Source organism: Cheilinus undulatus, linkage group 4 (assembly GCF_018320785.1).
Source record: "Cheilinus undulatus linkage group 4, ASM1832078v1, whole genome shotgun sequence".
Classification (NCBI taxonomy): domain Eukaryota; kingdom Metazoa; phylum Chordata; class Actinopteri; order Labriformes; family Labridae; genus Cheilinus; species Cheilinus undulatus.
The window spans coordinates 31,291,462-31,310,197 of NC_054868.1; the positions used below are offsets into that span (position 1 = coordinate 31,291,462).

The 18,736-nt window shown below is 37.7% G+C and overlaps 2 protein-coding genes across 2 annotated transcripts in view; both read left to right on the forward strand.

Annotated features, from left to right (window-relative positions):
- Positions 1–1,464: 1,464 nt before the first annotated feature.
- Positions 1,465–11,794, forward strand: LOC121508981 (rab11 family-interacting protein 4A-like). Its single transcript, XM_041786132.1, has 4 exons — positions 1,465–1,650; positions 7,700–7,787; positions 10,045–10,124; positions 11,716–11,794. Exons 1-4 carry the CDS (start codon positions 1,498–1,500, stop codon positions 11,722–11,724), a joined length of 330 nt encoding a protein of 109 aa, XP_041642066.1. The 5' UTR covers positions 1,465–1,497; the 3' UTR covers positions 11,725–11,794.
- Positions 11,795–12,226: 432 nt separating this feature from the next.
- Positions 12,227–18,736, forward strand: part of rab11fip4b (RAB11 family interacting protein 4 (class II) b) — a 75,725-nt gene continuing 69,215 nt past the window's right edge. The window contains exon 1 of the mRNA XM_041786130.1: positions 12,227–12,313. The gene's annotated coding sequence lies outside the window, so the exon portion shown is untranslated. The remainder of the gene's footprint in view (positions 12,314–18,736) is intronic.

Here is an 18,736-nt window from a genome sequence, read left to right on the forward strand (position 1 = left end):
ATGCTGCCTGCCTCATACTGACCCACATGTAGAAATATGACTGTGTAAGCACATAAATGGAGAAAAAATTCCCAAACATCTTGTGACATTAGGCTGAGATACATGATCTGAAGAAAAATGTGAAGTTCCTCAAAGTTCTACAGCAGGACAATATAACTGAGGGAAAATATTAACCTTCTTATTTCTTTTAAACAACAGTAATTACCATAAGGTCATTATTTGTACATAATTAGTTTGGTATGGGGTGATTTTCTTTATAGCTGTCATTGTTTCTGATAGATTGTTTGTTAAAAATATGACAGGCTTTCCTTTGTTCACAAAAGGTAGGATGATAAGTGTGTCAGGAATAAAGGTTTGTTTCAGACTCTGCATAGTTGGTGGAATAACACGAAACTGTAAAACAGACTAAAAACTGGGTCAGTTTAATGGGATAAGATGTTTATTAACCATAACAACAACGTCACACTTGAAGCATGAACATTTCTAAAGCTAGTGCAGAAGGAATGTAAGTCAAATACAAAGCTGAAGTGAAAAGAGCATTATTTGGTTTCGTTAAAGGCGGTAAATATTCCAGGAGATAAAGATGGTCAGTGTCAGTCAGAGTTATAGACCAGTCATAAAGTCTATGACATAAGATATTTTATTTTCCAGGATAATTTCTTCTTTAAAATCCATGAATAATAAAAAATTAACAGGTCACACACTTCCTTAATTTAAAACCTAAAGTATAAGTTTTAGGAAATGCCTCATTTAAGTGTGAGTGTTCATGTGTATCTCACACTCTCCTCCACGTTTCCTGTCTCTTCAGCTGTCATGGCAAAAAACTGTTAGTTTCTTTTTTGTTTATACCAGGAGCTATTAACATCTGGCATATCAATCATGGAACAAGAAATATGTGTCTTTTTGAGATCTTCTGATACAACTTTGAGGAATAGATGAACAATTGTTCATCATATGAGCCACCTATGAATCCTTTTTCCCTAAAAAAGCCCCTTTTATATCATGTTTTCCTACAGGAGGATGTACTGTAGGTGAAGAAAAATATTTGTATAGATATTAATGCATGAAAGAGGAAAACCATCAATTAGGGATGCACGATATATTTGACATAACCAAAAATTTAGTCCTTAGAACATAATTTAAGGTTTGAGGATGAAAAAATAAACAGTTTTTTTTTTTTTCCAAAACACCCTTTTAAGTTTAAAGAATGAGGACAAATACAGAAAAGGAACTCGACTTACATTGGTCTGTTGGTCCAGCTTGAAACTCCACTAATTTATTAGTGTACATGGCCAAATTTTATAGCTTCCGGGTTGAGCCTTGCCCTCTGTTCACCGGCACCCCCCCTCCCCTCCTCTCGCGTGTAGAACCAGCATCCACGAGCTCTCCTAGTTTCACACACGCGCGCACCAAGTGAAGATTCCAATCAACATGGTGCTTTTGAGGCTCACGCCATGGATGAAAGTACCGAAAACGACTAAATAAAGCTTAAAAGACATGGATGAAGACTGCGTACAGGAGCCGGAGCACCTGCTGACTTATGTGAGGAAACTCAAAGAGGTGTTTGACGTGTGTGACGGGGACTCTGACGGTCTCATCCACCTTGAAGTCTTGGAGCGGTGGGGTTCACAGTTTGGTAAAGCAGAACAGGTGAGTAACACTATGTGTAGCTATTCCATCCTCTGTGATACTATTCTTTTCGTTGTTAAAAGCCCAGATTTTTCTACACACCCTCATTATTTCCCTACACTTAGCATAAGACCGCAGGCTATCCAGCTTCTTGAAAAGATTAAACTTAAGGTGTTTCACGTTCATAGCTAGTTCCATTTTTAGGCTTTATCTCCACACAAGAGGGTAATTGGTAAGAGCTAAGATAGTCCCACTGTTGCAAAGGAGGTTCCTATTTTAAGTTTTCCACGTTGGAAAGTTTCTTTCCAAGCACAAGTGGGAGAAATGGAAAGAAACCAGCCCAGCTGATGGCCCCTTTTGGACTGTATTATCTGAATATTTTGTGTGTAATGAAAGTGTGCTTACTGAAATGCAGAAGAAAGTAACCCTATAATCTTTATGTGATGAAGATATTCTTTTGACACGTAAAATTAACCAACTTGATAATAAAGGCCTATCAGAAGAGATAATTCATTTCTCAGCTAATATGGTGCATCAAGTAAAAACTGACCCTCATTATTAAACATAATTTAACATTTTTATAGTGTTTCCCAAAGAATGACATCATATTTGAGCAGCCGGGATAGCGGAGCAGGTTACCCCATTTACCTCATCTTGTAGGTTTTGTTTGTCTCTGCTCCTTTGACAGTGTTCATCAGCATTACCTTGTATAAAGATGCTCAAATATCATCACTTGCCTCTTAAACATATCAGGTGAGCTGCGTGAATGAAGGCTCATTGTTGACAAGATAGTGTATTGCAACCATCATCCTAAAGTACCGGAGTAAAGGATGATGTCGACATACAGCTGCAGAAAACAAATTATAACAACACCAGAGGAAGCCTGATGTACGACATGAAATGTTGCTTCTCAAATAGAGCATGTATGTGCAAGTAGACACCTCTCGTATTCATGGATGGTGATTAGAAATGGATTTACACTTAAAAAAGAAGAAAAACTGGTCTGTAAATACACCTTGGTGGCCACGTGAGTATCATCTATGTGTGGGGATTGGAACTGTTATAAAGAAAGCCATGCTAACATTTGTATGAAAAGCGCTAAAGCCACTTATTCTACCACAGTAGTGTAAATTGACTGGACTAAATGCAAAAATGGAAGACTTTAGACTCAAGGTTGTTCTGCAAATGTGAAATTATTACAAATTTGGTTACAATTACTGCTGATGTGAAAAAGTATACAGTTGATCAATAAATACACTGTGATTAATCATGATTAATCATACATTTAGAATACTTCTATTTACTCACATTTTGGCGTGTGCTAAAAAATGTAATGGTATAGTAAACTATAGTTTTTATATGCTGAACAATAATGTCCATAAGCTGCAAACCACAGCTCAATAAATCAAAATTTTGACTTAAAGCAGACCTGGGTCTGTCTCCTAAATCATCACTTTCTCCTCTTCAGTATGTAAACATCCGCACTGGAGGACTATGGGAGGAAGCTGTGGTCAAACTTGTTCATACAGTATGATCAATTTGCGTTATTATTTTTTTAACGCATTAAGATTTTGAGATTCATCATGTGTGTGATTGCATTAACATTAACATTAGTGTCCCTGGTTACAATTCTTTGTCCCCTACCTAGCTCTAATTAAGAACTTTAATGCAGTATACTGATCTTTAAAAAACAGACTTGGTAAAGCTGCACATTTTGCCTTTGCTTATGTATTGTAATATTGATCGGTAACAAGCACAGAGCGGGTTTATTTTGTGTCACAATGCAAATTTGAGAAGGGTTTAGTGGTTTTCACACACTTTTGCAGTTTTGTGTGTTTGTAGAACTTTTTTAATGTTTGCAGAACATCTTTCCTTTTTTCAGCGGCAAATCTTTTACAGGCAAAATTAATTTAGGGACATTAAACTGATGTTAAGCTGGGCTTTCAGGATTATAACTTTGACACTCAAGAACAAAGACCACACGTCATTGTTGGATAATTTAAACTCTTAAAGACCAGTCCTTTTCATTTAATGTATTTTCAGGAAGTCCCCATCAGGCTGCCGTTTTATCTGATCAGTTTATCGGTTTATTTGGGATCAGTAACACTGCCGACTGTGTTCTTGATATTTGTGCATGTACAGCTTTGTGTCTCCCTGCATGTCAGAGTAATTCATCCTTGACATTGATTGGCTCCCCAGTGTTGCTTTGCTCATCAGCAGGAACATTGCACATGCACTGATTAGTTCCTGTGGGAGGCTGTTTGCTGACCTGGGAAAAGAGCTGTTGGGAAGAAGTGAATGCACTTTATAAAGTCAAGAATCTACATGTGTGACTATCCTGCACCTCACTGCGCAGAGCATCAGCTCCTCAACTCTTTACTTATCTTTGATCATTTTCTCAGTGGGCTAAAAAGGAACAACAGTGCTACTGTAATTATGATTATACACATAGAAAACAATCAGGTTCTGTTTTATGATCATTAAGCTATTCACACCCCTTATCTGCTTGATGTACCATGTAAGAAATTCTCAAGTTCTCCAGCCTTCACTGACCTTTCATGTCATTGTCCTATATGAGCAAGTCCCAGCAGCTGCTTCGTGACAACCTGACCTACAATAGACGCAGTAGGTGACTCCCTCTCCCTCTCTCTCTCTCTCTCTCTCTCTCTCTCTCTCTCTCTCTCTCTCATTAGTTCTGTCACATGCAAATGTGCCCTTGTTCATTTCATCCTACAGACCTCTTTTCTTTCCCCTTGAATTTGCCCTCCATAAATGGGGCCAAATCAGAAACAATGATAAGAATGTCACTGGTCTTGAGCAGCACTTGTAGACTACAGAAAAGTTAGTTAATGATCCGAATAGATTCAGTTGTTTGCAAGTATTCTAGGACTAACCTTTATTTAAAACATCTTGCTCTTATCAGCAGTACTACACATGTGGCCCAGATGCCAGAGTAGTGATTACAAGGGTGCAGGATGGCTTGCCTATATTTACTAGGGATGGGAACCAAGAACCGGTTGGCGCGTGTATCAGTGCATTGGTCTATATGTGCGCATTCGTCTTTTGCAAAACTGTCCTGACATGATTAACAGGAGTTCTGTCAACACTTTTAAAGTGTCATACACAGGCAGTGTTGCTGTGTGTGGGAAAACACACATATTCTTGAGGAATTGATTATTAATGGTGTGCTCATCACACAGCCCCATCTTGATGATGGTAATCAAAGCAACACTGTGGCTATTTTCAGTACCCCAGGATACAGTATTACTGTATTAGCACTCATTTCTAGTGAACTTTCACAAAAACAGACTAAAGCGGTAAAAAGTGTTGCTTCATTTCTCCAAAAATGACGCACACACGGCAATGTGAAACGTCTGCCTAACAGCGATGTCTAATGCATGACATGCATCTTTTTGCCCAACAGCTGTTAATTTTGCACAACAGTTCAATTTATTTTGATACGCTAAGAGATATAGGATCCAGAGACTACTTTTATATTTATTTCAAGGTTTAACCTTTTAAAGAAGATGAGCAGTAGTACTGTATTCTAATTCAAGTTCACAGATTAAAGATCCAGAGAGCAGTTTGTTTTAACTTAGACATATCCAACAATTTTTTTTTTTTTGTATATTTTAGGATGTTTTTCTCCCAAACACTTAATGTTTAACATTTTTAGCAGTCCAAAAAAAAAAAAAAAATCACAGGAAGGAATCAATAAGGGAACTGATAAAGAATCGAACCGATAAGAAGAATTGATAACGGCATTGATATCGATGAAACCTTATTAATTCCCATCCCTAATATTTACATAAAAGTATGACACTTCCTGGGAAAAACAGGGCTTTAGTGTGTTGGTCCAGGAATGCACAAAAATTTGATTTTTGCCAGCGTCCGTTCTGGATACCAATAACTAAATGTCGTTCAGATCTAAGACTTTAGTCCTGCAAACACTCTTAGTATTTAGGATGAACCAAGAAACAAACTTAAGTCTTTTAAGCACACTTTAGAATTTAAGGAATCAGGATAAACAAAGAAAAGACTTGAGCTGATGATCCTGCAAAACTCCACTTACTCATTTACAGCCAACACTCTGGCAGAAATGCCCATATCTGCTGATTTAGGGTGATCTGATGCAGGATCTCTGCCTTACAAACTTGTGGTTTTTAACCTAAAATCCCTGAACTTGCTTCCATTTAGGTCACAAATCTTTGCTGAAATTGGTGCTGTTGAAATTGTGCTGGCTGTGGGTAGCTAGCAAAGAAGAGAATGTATTATTCAGCCGCAGTTGAGAGTCCTTAATGGCTGGAGAACTGTGAATGTGGGAGAACCATGAGTCACAGTGCATGTAAAAGGGCATGTTTTGGCCACTTTCATGGTACAGTGGCAGAATAGTTCACTTGAGGATTGTGCTGTAAAGCCCTCCATCAGCCTCTTGGTTCAGACTCAATGTGTTTGGGGTGGAGTGGGTATTTATATACAGTATGGGGTTTGTTTTGCAGTCAGTTACAATGAGAGGTCATTGAAGAAATCTGAGCTCCTGCTGTTTCAGTGAATGAATGAGAGTTTTAATGTGATACAACTACTAAACAAGTAGCTGTGCAGATATTTTCAGTTTATTTCCTCCAGTATCTTCACTCACATATGGCAGTCCATGCACAGGAGTCAGCATTGATGTGGGTTTCTTCCCGCAGTGAAGACAGCAGACACTGGTAGCGTGAAGAATTAGATCAGATTTCTTCTTTTACTCTCAGAAATTAGGTCAGAATATCTACTTTGCACATTTATTATCTCCTGATTTAAAAATCTGGCATGTACTCAGTTGGCACAGATTCTCTGGGTTTTAATCCCTGTTAATGTTACTGACTCCACTGCCTTTCCTCTGCTTTCATTAGTAAGACAAAATTTAACTATAGACTCCCTCGCTCTACACTATCAAAAAACTTAACCTTGTATGTTTTTTTCCTTTAAAAAGTACCTCAATATCTACTTTGCAATTAATGCAATCCTTTAAGAATTGTTAAGTGCAATATACACACTGAGTGTTTCCCATTATGACAAAGCCACTGGACTGTTTCTAAAATCCATGGAAAGTAAGTGAGTAAGTAAGTAAACAATGAGCGTGGTGCACCTTTTAATACCCATGCATGGTGGCAATGACAAAGAAAGTATTTTGACTCTTCCTGTTTCTGTGCATCTCTGTACAGAAACTTGATAAACCACTATAAAGACAGGTTATTTTTTGCCAACTCATTTGTAATTATCTGCCAAATGTCTGTGGGAAACCAGCTCCTGCAGTGTGGTGGCAGATCAATGCACAGACCTGCATCAACACACGCACACTCACATTACTATTAAAACATTATGAAAATGTATGCAAACAACGGCACAGGATCTGTGGTCAAGATTTCCCTCTCCTTGTATTGCCACTGTGTATAGCGTGACTGGCAACTTGAGAAGTGAGAAGGGAATTGAATTCAAGATGTGAGCACATGACCTTTAAATTACTTTAAAGTAATATTTATAGTCATCAGATGATAGTGGGGGTGGGTGAGGGGGTTAAGTTACAGTCAGGGTGTTCGGCTGATTGGACAATACCCAGACTTTAAACAATTACCAAAAGGCCTTCAAGACCCCAAAAATATCACTCACCTAAATATTCAGAATAAATTTACTGATGAAAATAGAAATGATCAATGAGATTAAAAATTCAAACCTGAATTTGAACCTGGAGTCTTGCAGCCTCTGTACATGGAGTGCAAGTTCAAGCTAACCATTTGGCCATCAGTGCCACAGAAAACCTCTTTTGATGCAATAAAAAATGTTTTTCATTAGAAAACAAAAGCCATATAAAATCAGCCAGATGCTGTGTTTGCAAAAATTGACCCTATTAGTTTCGACTGTGTGCAGATAGGGGAACTAAAATATCTCAAAAAGACAAACATTTCTTGTAATTTTTTTCTTTAAGTTATTCAAAGAAAAGATAAACCTCATGTGTACTCAATTTTATATTCCTACGAATGTGTCTGTTATACTCAGATAGGCCTCATGCTCTCTCTGTTCTTTTCACCAGGTGAAGAAATTGGTCAGATGTCTCGACTGCGACTCTCATGGGAGGATCAGCTTCAAAGACTTCTGTTGTGGCGTTCTGACAATGAAAGGTTAGAAGGAGCTCAAGTATGTCAGCTGAGAGGGAAGATCTGTGCGTGAATCTGTGACCAAATAAATTAATACTTGCAGTTTTTCAGAGGAAATCAGAACAGTATCATTAAGAGTGATCTAATCCCATCATAGAAAGTAAATAGATGTAGCATTGCTACTGCTGTGCTACTTTACAGAGCACCCTGTGGTTCTGTAACTTTAACTGTAAACCTTTAACTGTTGTAAACTAGAATTTTGCGTTTTCAACTCAAAGTGCCAAAAAAAAAAATCTTTTTTTTTATATTACCAGAGCTGTGATCAAAATCGCAATTAATCTTGGAATTTCTGTTGTTGATCACTATTCATCTTCCCTTTTTGAAATTCTGCTTTTTTGCATTTAAAACTGAAGATTATCACATGAATGTAACCTCTGTGCCTTAATGTCTCATTTCAGTTTAAAGGACTTACAGAGGGACAAGTCAAAATGTCAAAATCTGTCATCTGCACCTTGTGTTATCAGACATTTTCCTTTTTTATTTTTCCCTTTTCAATCCATTACAAGTATATTTTTCTGTGTTTAAGTTTATGTCATAATCTTTGATCTACCTAAAGTTTCTTAATTTCTTACTTTATCAGAGAAGGTAGTCAATTGCATTAATCCAAATTGAAACAATACTGTTTTAAATGCAAAATAGTGGAATTTAAAAAAGGGGAGATTAACTACAGAAAGTCCACGACTACTCACGTTTAAAAAAGTTTAATTGTTTGACAGGATGAAAAGACTCCAGACTGTCCTCTAGGGTAGACACCACTAAAAGTTTAGTTTTCTATAAAATAGCAGAACTTTGCTGTGACTGTCCATTGTATTGATTCAACTAATATTGTATTCATTTTTGCAACAATGCACTTTTAGTCCAAAATACATTGAGAATAATAGCTTTAGATGAAAAAAAATTAGTTTAATCACATTTCTTTGTTTATCTAGAGAGTTGTGAAGTAATATTTTCCCTCTTTCTTTGGCGTCTTTTCTGTGTTTTTCTGAGTGAGTCTCTTTAAAACCAGGTCAGTTTATCCACTACAGTGGATGGAGCCAACCAGGACACAGGAAGGGGCTGTTTCTAGTTCTGCTTTGTTTGGAGGTTGTTAGAGTTGACCTGGCAATAATAATAGGTTTTTCATTAAACACCCCAATAGTCAGTTGATCCTTTTACCAAGCATGTAGCATACACAACATGTGAGGTCTACTAGACTTTCTTTACTCTCAAGTGCTGTCAGTCATTATGAAATTATTACACACCATAAAATCTGTCCCTTGGAAAAGCATTGTGTATGCTAATGCTTGGACAGAAGTAAAGCAGCTAGAAAATACTTCTGCTTAAATGATTATTTAGATAAAGGATGGTCTCCTTAAAGTGATGATCCTGCAGAAAAATAATCACCTGAATCTGTCAGCTTTCCTCAGCTTTGCAAAATTACAGTGCAAGTTTGGGCCCATTTTTTCACTGCTGCTGTCTCACTAATTTACTGTTCCAGTCCAACAGCTACTACAGCGTTGCCTTTGTGGTTCTAACAAACAGCTGTTTTTGTAGAAAAGCTTTTGTATGGTAAGTACTCAGCCAGAGTGGAGCATTGTGCAGCTCAATAGAAAGTTTTTTCCCTCCAGAGTTGTAAGAAAGTTATTAAAAGTTCAAGGTAAAATTTAAATTTACATCACTTTCTTGATCTATCTGCTGCAGAGAGCCTGACGTCTGATGTCATCTCTGTAAACACAACCTAGGTGCAAGGTCATTATGGATTCATAGAAAACACCACTTATCAGTTCTTTTCTGCCTGTTTTCTCAAAAAGCATGTTTTTGTTCTTGGTTTCAAAGCAATTTGGGCCTTTTACAAAGGTTCCTTCTTCTTAACTTCTTTGAATAGTTGTCTTTAAGGGAGAACTAGTGTAAAGAAAGATTTTCCTATTTATTTGCTTTATTGTTAGATCCAATATTTTCAACATCCTCCCCTTTAGAATAACCCTTTTTGAAAATAGACAAACGTAAATTAATAAGAATAGATGGGAAAACAACATTTAGTACCTTTACACCACAAAAACAAGTTTTCAGATGCATTATCAAAAGCTTAGCACATAACTTGGTGTGTCGTTGTTTGTATGAATACATGTTGTGTATTTTGCAGCACCTGTATTTTTTTATTTCTTTTATCAGAACAGAAATAATTACTTTGCAGTGTGTCAGAAAGTCCCTGATGAGTCATGCATGCTCTTTTTCTTTGCAGGTTATGCTGGGATCACGAAAAACAAAAGTGGGACACAGTTCATCACAGGGCCATTTGAGACAGTTAAGAATTGCTACAAGGTAAGGCTGTGGTTTTCTTTCTCTAAAATAAGATATTATTTTGGATTTATTATATATATCTGCCAGCAGTGGATAAAACAAATACCAAAACTGCAGTACATGAAATGAGCAGATGTTTCACTTGTATTTTGATAGTATATATAGAAGTGAATGTTCTCTTTCTGTTGAGATTTTCCCCAGTCAGGTTTAAATAGTTGTGAATGGAGTTCATTGCCTTTTACCTGTGGGTAAGAGTCTGTTCAGGGCAATGGTTCTCAACTGCTCTAGCCTCAGGACCCACTACTACCTCTGTGATGAGTAACTGAGACACGATAGTTATTTATTTATTCAGTTTGATGAAAATGTTGCAGTGTGGAGCTTAGATTAAATAAAACAGAACAAAAATATATACAAAAACAAACGCTTTTTAAAGCACATCATTACAGAAGCCCTGAGAGAGCATGCATTCACGCGTTCATTTTATCTTACTCCATTTTTCTGTGATAGTGTGTCAATTCTGTTCATTTCCAGAGATCTCAAGATCTCAATTACTGATTCAAAATGTACTCAAAAAGTACAGCTCCTTCAAAAACTACTCAATAACAGTAACTTGATGAAATGGAATTAACTACTTTCCACCTCTGGGTATCATCAGATATAAACACTTCTGCCAGTGTTTACAGATATTAGCCTTTGTGTACATATATATCAGCCTTAAATACTGGTAAAATATTCAATACCATCAAGTATGGGGGGTTGCCCAGAGCCTCACACACTTATGGAGGCCCATCATAAGCCCTGAACATTTAGAATGATGCCCCAAAAAAAAAAACAAAAAAAAAAAAAAAAAAAAAACCAGACTGTTTACTTCCAGGCCTTCGCTCAGCTCCACTTGACTTAGCCTGGACTAGAGATACTTGGTTTTCTTTACAATAAAAACAGGTGTGAATATATCAGTATCAGCTAAAATGAGTTTGGAAATATCAGGTTATGGGATATTGGCAAAAAAATTCAATATCGTGCACCCTTATTTGTTAGCCCAAGAAGAAAGTAGATAAATAAGTTGATATCATGAAAAACAATGGTCTTAAAGTCATTATCACAGGAAAACAGAGTAAAATAAAATGTATGAATGCATGTCCCCACAGGACATCATGGACTTTTTGACCCCCTTAGAATAAGACTAGTTGAACTGTGATGTATCAGCATTTTGATCAGTTTTACAGAAAAATAACAGCCACACTGAGAATCAGAAAAACAGTAATGGCTTGTATTAGCATGGTCTCACCACTTGGTGGTAGTGTTGAGCTGAAAAAAATCAGTGTAGCTGTCTCATCTGCAGCAGACTGTAAACATACAGTGCATAAACACCAATAGACTAACTAACTTAAATGCTATCACACATCCCTGATGAGGTGGTGTACTGATACAGTTCTATAAACAGTATTTGTGTCTCTAGATGTAATTCTTCACTTTGATTATGTTTTGGTATGAAAATACACTAATGTTATGTCTAAATTCACAGCAGTTTCCTTGATTTTCTTTGTTGCCCTTTTTTTAAATGAAGTTTTAAGACATAGATTGCTTTCATTTGACTCTGTCTGATGTGCAGGCACCCTGAGAGGAGTTGGTCTTTGCATCCTTGTGTTCATGTTGTGTAAGATCCCAAGGTGCTACATGTAACACATTTCATCAAGTCCTAAGGCTGTCTCCTGGGAAATTTGTTACATGGTACATAGCACTCCCTCTAGCATTAGTAACAAGGACACAGCACAGCAGCAGAGTCCAGTAAACATCAACCCAGCTTCATTCTTCAGAAATACTGTGCTGTTTTGAGTATTTTCCCAGCAGTTTGCATCAAAATTGTTCCTTTAAAATGTTTGTCTTGAACCTGACTCCACAGGTTTAGGGAAGTGAAGAGTCTTTTATCACTGGTTTAGTGTAACATTTCACTACACCAATGGAGAAGTGCTCTAAAATATTCACAGCAGCTGAAATGCAATACGGTCTCAACCTACCGCTTCTCTCACAGATGACACAAAACACTTCTCTTTTTTTGGAAATGTTGTCTCATTTGGGCACTTCCTCTTTAAACAGGGCTTATAAATGAATTCCTGGTAACAGTCACACCAGTTTTTATTCCATGAGCACTTTGTGCTGTCACACAAGATTACCTCTCGTTGTTTTTCTCTGCATCCACACAGCCACAGGTAGGTGGGATTTGCATTTGCAGGTATGGGCTCAGTTGTTTGATTGATTGTGCTTTAAGCTTACAGTTGTCTTTGCAATGATTTTGAAGGAACAAAATGCTTACTGGTGTATTTTTTCAGGAAACGGACACAGTGAAAAGCTTTTGGATGTTTTGATCATTTTTAAGGCTGCTAAACTTTATTTCACAAATGGATTAATGTATTGTAAAAAGACAAAAATATATTTTGTATCAGAGCAAGTAACTTACATTTTTACTCTGCTGACTGATGACAGTTTTTCCTGTTTTACCTCTTGATTTTTACGAGGTCAGCATATATTTATACAAAAGCAATTTCCCCCTGAGCTCAGGTTCAGCTTAGACATGTCCTTGACCAAGGAGTTACATAGGAAAATCTACAGCCCTTACTTGATGAGCCTCATGAGTGTATCCGCCACTTACCCATTTTAACTGGTATGCCATTCTACTTGAATTGAATTTTAATTTAAGTTTTTATTTTGAATAAGAGTTTGAAATATCATATAATAAAATAATTAAAACAATATTTGTCATATTCTTGTTCCCAGTGGAAGAATGAGTCTGCCAGTTATCCAGCTTTTTAAATGTTCAAAATGGTGTCCCACAAGGCTCCATATTGGGCCCAATTTTATTTAATATTTACTTAAACAAGTTGTGTATGAATGTTACTGAGGCACAGTTTCATTTCTATGTGGACGATTCAGTCATGCATGCATCATCCTCTTCCCTAGAAAGTGCGGCTAACAAACTACAGGCGGCCCTTAATGTTGTCCAGAGAAACTTCTGTGACCTAAGACTTGTTCTTAATGCCAACAAGACCAAAATGATGTGCTTCTCACGGCCTAAATCACAAGTTCAAGGCAGTGTTCAGATTTTTACCTTAAACAATGAGGCAGTTGAATGTGTTGAAACGTGTACCTTAGCTTTTTGTTAGAAGAAAATCTGTCTTTTAACCATCATATTGATTGTCTGGCAAAGAAAGTGAGGGTAAAATTGGGTTTCTTCTATCGAAACAAACGCTGTTTTCTTTTGTTGCAAGAAAGAAACTCATTCAAGCAAGATTTTTGTCTGTAATGGATTATGGTGATGTTCTTTACATGCATTCTACCTCGTCCTCTCTGAAAATGCTGGACTCAGTCTACCATGCTGCCTTGCGATTTATCACTGATCTGGGTTTTCGGACTCATCATTGTGTTTTAAATGAGAAACTTGGTTGGTTGTCCTTATATAATAGAAGGATGGAACATTGGCATATCTTTCTTTATAAGGCTATTTTACATGAATTACCTTCTTATCTTTGTACTTTACTGACTCCAAAAGCTGTCAGTAGCTTTAATCTTCGTTCTCATGGACTCATCATATGAGATTCCTCGCACTCGCTCTGTCTTTGGTCAAAGAGCTTTTAATGTTTTTGCTCCATCGTCTTGGTCAGAGTTACAGGGTCATCTTAAACTTGAGCGCTGTGTTAGTTTAGGAGATTACAAAACTAGAATTAGGGAACATTTGACCAGTGTGTGCACGTTTTTCTGCTGAAAGCTGCTGATTTGTTGATTGATGTAACCTATGTTCTATGTCCTGCTCTAATGTCATATATGTGAAACTTATTGTGCTGCTGTCTTGGCCAGGACTCCCTTGTGAAGGAGATTTTTGTATCTCAATGGGAACAAATCCTGGTTAAATAAAGGTTAAATACAAAAAATAAAAATAAAATACACTTGGCTTACGTTGTCCCGCTCTGCTTGTTGGGGTTTTGGGCCCAGCTCTTTGTAAGCGACCCGGCACTTGGTACTGCAGTCATTATTTGTTGTTTGTTATGATGATGAAAGGTCTCCCGTTAAGCTGGGCATACTCTGTGCAATTCTAAGCAAACTCTATGACAGTCATGGTGGAATGTCATCTCATACTGTGCGACTGAGTTGCTTGCGACACATGCCCATCACGCACAATTTATGTGCACACACTGTGCTAGTGAAGTTGGGATGGACTGTGACAGAAATAAGTGGAGTTTACTTTGAAAAAGTCTGATGGTTTGAGAAGTTGTCTGACAATTAACAAGAGGAAAAATACCCCAAAGAGTAGGATTCTGCTCTCACTGTGGGAGCTGAGCAGTTGTATGACCAAATTACCTGACATGTCACAATTCCATTTGACCAGCCTGGAGCAGCTTTTCAGGGCGTGTTCGGGTTGTGGCTGGCCGTCGTGTTCCCCATGACAAGCAACTCGACCTGACTGAAAGTCTGCTTGATTTCCAAGCGAGTTGTGCAGCTTAAGTATCGTGTCTGGATCAGAATGTACACATGGCTTTAATGATTGGTTGTTTCATTGCTGATGTTTGTTGTAAAAAATTAAGGAACAAAAAAATGAAACAGAAAAAGCTTCTAAGCCTCTACACCATTTGCATAACCTCTAACACTGCATGGACTTAAAGCACTTTGAGGCACTGACTGTTTCCTCTTGTCTAGATCTTTGCTTGTGTTGCACTTACTCTCAGTATATCGCTATGGACAAAGCGCCTGCTAAATGACATTGTAGCATTGTAACAATAAAACATAAAACTGTTGACACAGCTTGGGTTGTACTTTTTAGGATCATCAGTATTTTGATCAGAATGCTCCTACACTTGAAAGTTTGTTTTTTTTTAACCTCCTGACATTGAGAGCTGCTAAAAAAACACCTTAAACTTACTCATGCACACACTAAGGAGGTTGATCAAAGTACAGGTCACTTATCAAATTATACACCTTTTGGTTTGTTTTTGTTCAGTTTTGTTTGTTTGGTCTTTTAATTAGTAAAAATCTTGCAGACACTGGGCCATATCTGGTCAATATGATGAAAATGGAGTGTAATGTCATGTCACATATTCAGATAGTGAGGTTAACTCACTGACATTGATGAGGATGAGCAGGATGAAGCCATTACATTTGCCTGGGATAAAGCTGGTGCCAGTGACAGTCAGGGCAATGTCCCAGAGATTAGAACAGAAAATGTTAGATATTAGCCGTGTGGGTTTTTTATAATTAGCACAGAGCAAGTATGTCCCTTGGTAAAAGTTTGCTGTTAGCAAATCAAGTGATGGCTGCTTTACATACAGATGTTGACATGAGAGCAAAATCTGAGTCCATTTTTTAGTCATACTTGATCTGTTGTAAATAAGAACTGGTGGATATCTCCTCTGTTAAAATTGTGTTAAATCACTTTTTTGTATTATCCCTCTATATCTTAAATAATCCCCTTGGTTTAAATATTCTTGGTCTGGAACTGCAGAAGAAAGCAGATAGCTTGCTTCAAGTCAGGTGCAGCCTACAGCAGGTGCTACAGTGTTTAGAGTAAGGGAATACACAATGTCTTATGTGCAGGTGTTTCAGTTCATCCATCAGTCTTTGTCCAAAGAACGTATCCTATCCTCCTGTTGGAAATGGCTTTCCTCTTGCTGTGAAAAGAGATAACTAGAAACTAATTGCTGTTTTCCTCTAGTAGTAGCATCTTTTTAGTCAGCTGTGGGTCTTTAGTAAACCTCTCCTTATCTCATTTCACATGGGGAAGTTTTTTTCTATCTTTTGTTGGATCTAGACATGCTGCAGATTTTTAAAGTTAGATTTATGATCCATAGAAACTCAGCTATTTGAGTGCTGGGTGTCCCACTGTGGGAAAAAAATGTTCTGGAGTAAAGTTGTGTTGCCATGGCGAGGAGAGAGGGAGGAATCCCAAACCTCTGCGGGTCTGCAGCTCTGGAGGAGAGTGTTTGTGTGTGAGTGAGTGTTAAAGAGGCAGAGTAGCAGAGAGGGGGAGAAAGGTGAGAAGTGTCTCATTATTGCAGGCGACAAAGCTAGAGAGGATTTATTAGTGTGCTCTCTCCTGCTGCTTGGGCTCACACATACACATGCATGACCATTAGAGAATCGAGGGAAGAGACGGCATGGCTTAGGCAGGTGCTGAAATGAATTTTGGCATGGAGAGAAGATAAATTAACTGGAGCACTAAGCAGCTGGGAGGATACATACTGTATATCCTACATCCTGCACTTGTCTGTGTGTGTTTGCATGTGTGTATTTGTTTGTTTTTTCACACCAGTCAGAATTTCTTGCCCTAGATGCCCCACTCCAGGGTGAGAAACACAGAGATAGCAGATGAGCAAGGTTGTAAATAATATCACAGACATCAATATTATTCAGATATCTTTACCTTCCCTAATGTCCTGTTGATAAAACATTTGAAGCATATTTTTCTCTGTTTAAAGATGGGGATCTGTTAACATTATCGTCATAATAAAACTGCTTAATGTGCTCATTAATAAGCAGTTTACACATTGGTTGATGGGAGAAACTTTTGTGTTCATTGTAAGTCGTCTCTGTGGATATTTGACAAGTACAAGTCCAGTGTTCACTCTTTTTTTCAGTCATCTGTACCTTGGACATAAGTACGGTAACTCCTGAGGGAAATATCGAGCTCTAACTCATTAAGTGTCCCCACGTTGCCTGCTAGTTGCTAATACCCTGCATATCCAGGAGGTGTACAGTTACGTAGGCAGCTTGGTTGGTCTCTCTACCAGGGCTGAACGATTTGGGAAATCCATAGTATAACAAACACAATATTTAGTAGATTAAATTAAGGATGGACAACAGGGAAAGTAGGATTTTTTGCTAATTATTCTAGAAAAAAATTCTCATGTTCTGAATGTTTGCATGATATGAATAGCATCATGCTATGGTAGTTTGCGGTCACTGTGACTGCACTAGAGCTATTTTACATCTGACTTCTGCCACCTGTCACCTGAAGAACCTTAAACTTTCTACCTTTCAAAGCCAAATGGATTGGCCAGATTCCCTGTCTTTCATCAGACAGATCCATCTTTCAAGCCTCCAGTCTGAAACATTTGTACCTGTTCTGAGATTGTAAGGACCAATCAGCACCATTTGAGGAAAATTAGGCGGTAGCTACAGGTGTGGTGTAGTTGTACTGCAAACTGGTAAACAATGACTAGTGCAACAATGACAGATACGTAGATAGTGTTACAAGCCAAGCCAGGGTATTAACTAGGATAGTATATACTAGCCCTTACATTAAGTGTATTAATGTGTATAAAGAAAAGAGACTGTAGGTTGACAGGAGATACAAGCTGGGTGAGCTCACTTGCACGCTGGCTAGCCGGGCTTTCAGCGTTCATTGCTCTGAAAGGCGATGCAGCAATTGGTGAGCCCAGCCCTGCTGTAGTTCAGTTTCTGTTTGGTTGGGTTTTAACTCAAAAATAGTGACTAGTTTTATTCAAGTCCATGGGTGTAAGTCGGCTGTAGAGCCTGGTAACATGAAAGTTAGCAGCCATACCTGAGTATTGTAACGTCAATTAAAGGTAGCAGCTTCACTCGCACCACTGGCATGATGTATAGTGTATACCACAAACCAGTCCAAAACAATTTACAGAGAAAAGAAGAGGAACTACGCTGCTTACCATTCCTACAGTAACTATAGACAGATAGATTAGATAGACAGACAGCTGGCTGGTAGATAGATAAAGCATTTAGCTTAGATGTAGCAGCAAAAGCAGCAGGTTCTAGGAACTTGACCATATATCTTTATTAAAAGAAGAGCGAAGAATCACATTGAAAGCTATTCTTGGCAGACAAGGTGTTTTTTCTTTGGCGTAAGTTTGATTCACCAGCTGGCTTCGCTGAAAGTGAACTGTGATAGCGGCTGCCTGTTGGGCTATGTGCACCTATATATCATAATGTTTCTTTGCCCTGATTGGCTCGTTATGAATGTGGCAAACGCAGCACTCATTCAATCGCCCTTCAAGAATTTTTTGAAAGATTCTGTCCCAAACACAAAACTATCGACTGTTTCCCAGATGGGGTGAATATATATATGTGAATATATCCCATGCAGTGTATACATGAAACAATCGATCTCTTGTGTCAGGTTATTAAATTTGCCACAATATTCTAATGTAGCTAAGGTAAATACTGGCTGATATTTATCCATGTTATAGACACTTATTCACTTATCTGTCTGGAAGACTCAACAGAGTTGATTTTCCCAGAAGTAACCCAGTTTGAGTCAAAGATAGTAGTTCATAATTAGCACATTAAGCTGCTTAAACTTATTTCACTGGCTCTTTAACCTGCTTAATACACTTAACAAACATTGATCAAGATACCCACATAAAAACAATACCAGATTTATAGTGTAGGTAGTGTATTAGGCAAAGCAGACACACAGACAGCTTTCCCCTTTCTTTGGCAGCAGAGCCATTATGTCAAAGAAAATACCTATGCTATATTTTGCTTCAGATTAGGCAATTTGTACCTCATAATTTAGCAAATACAACAAAAAAACAAGCAGGAAGAGATCATTCTTAGCACTTCTAAAACATGTTTACCAACATGTTTTAATGATATCATCAGAATTAATC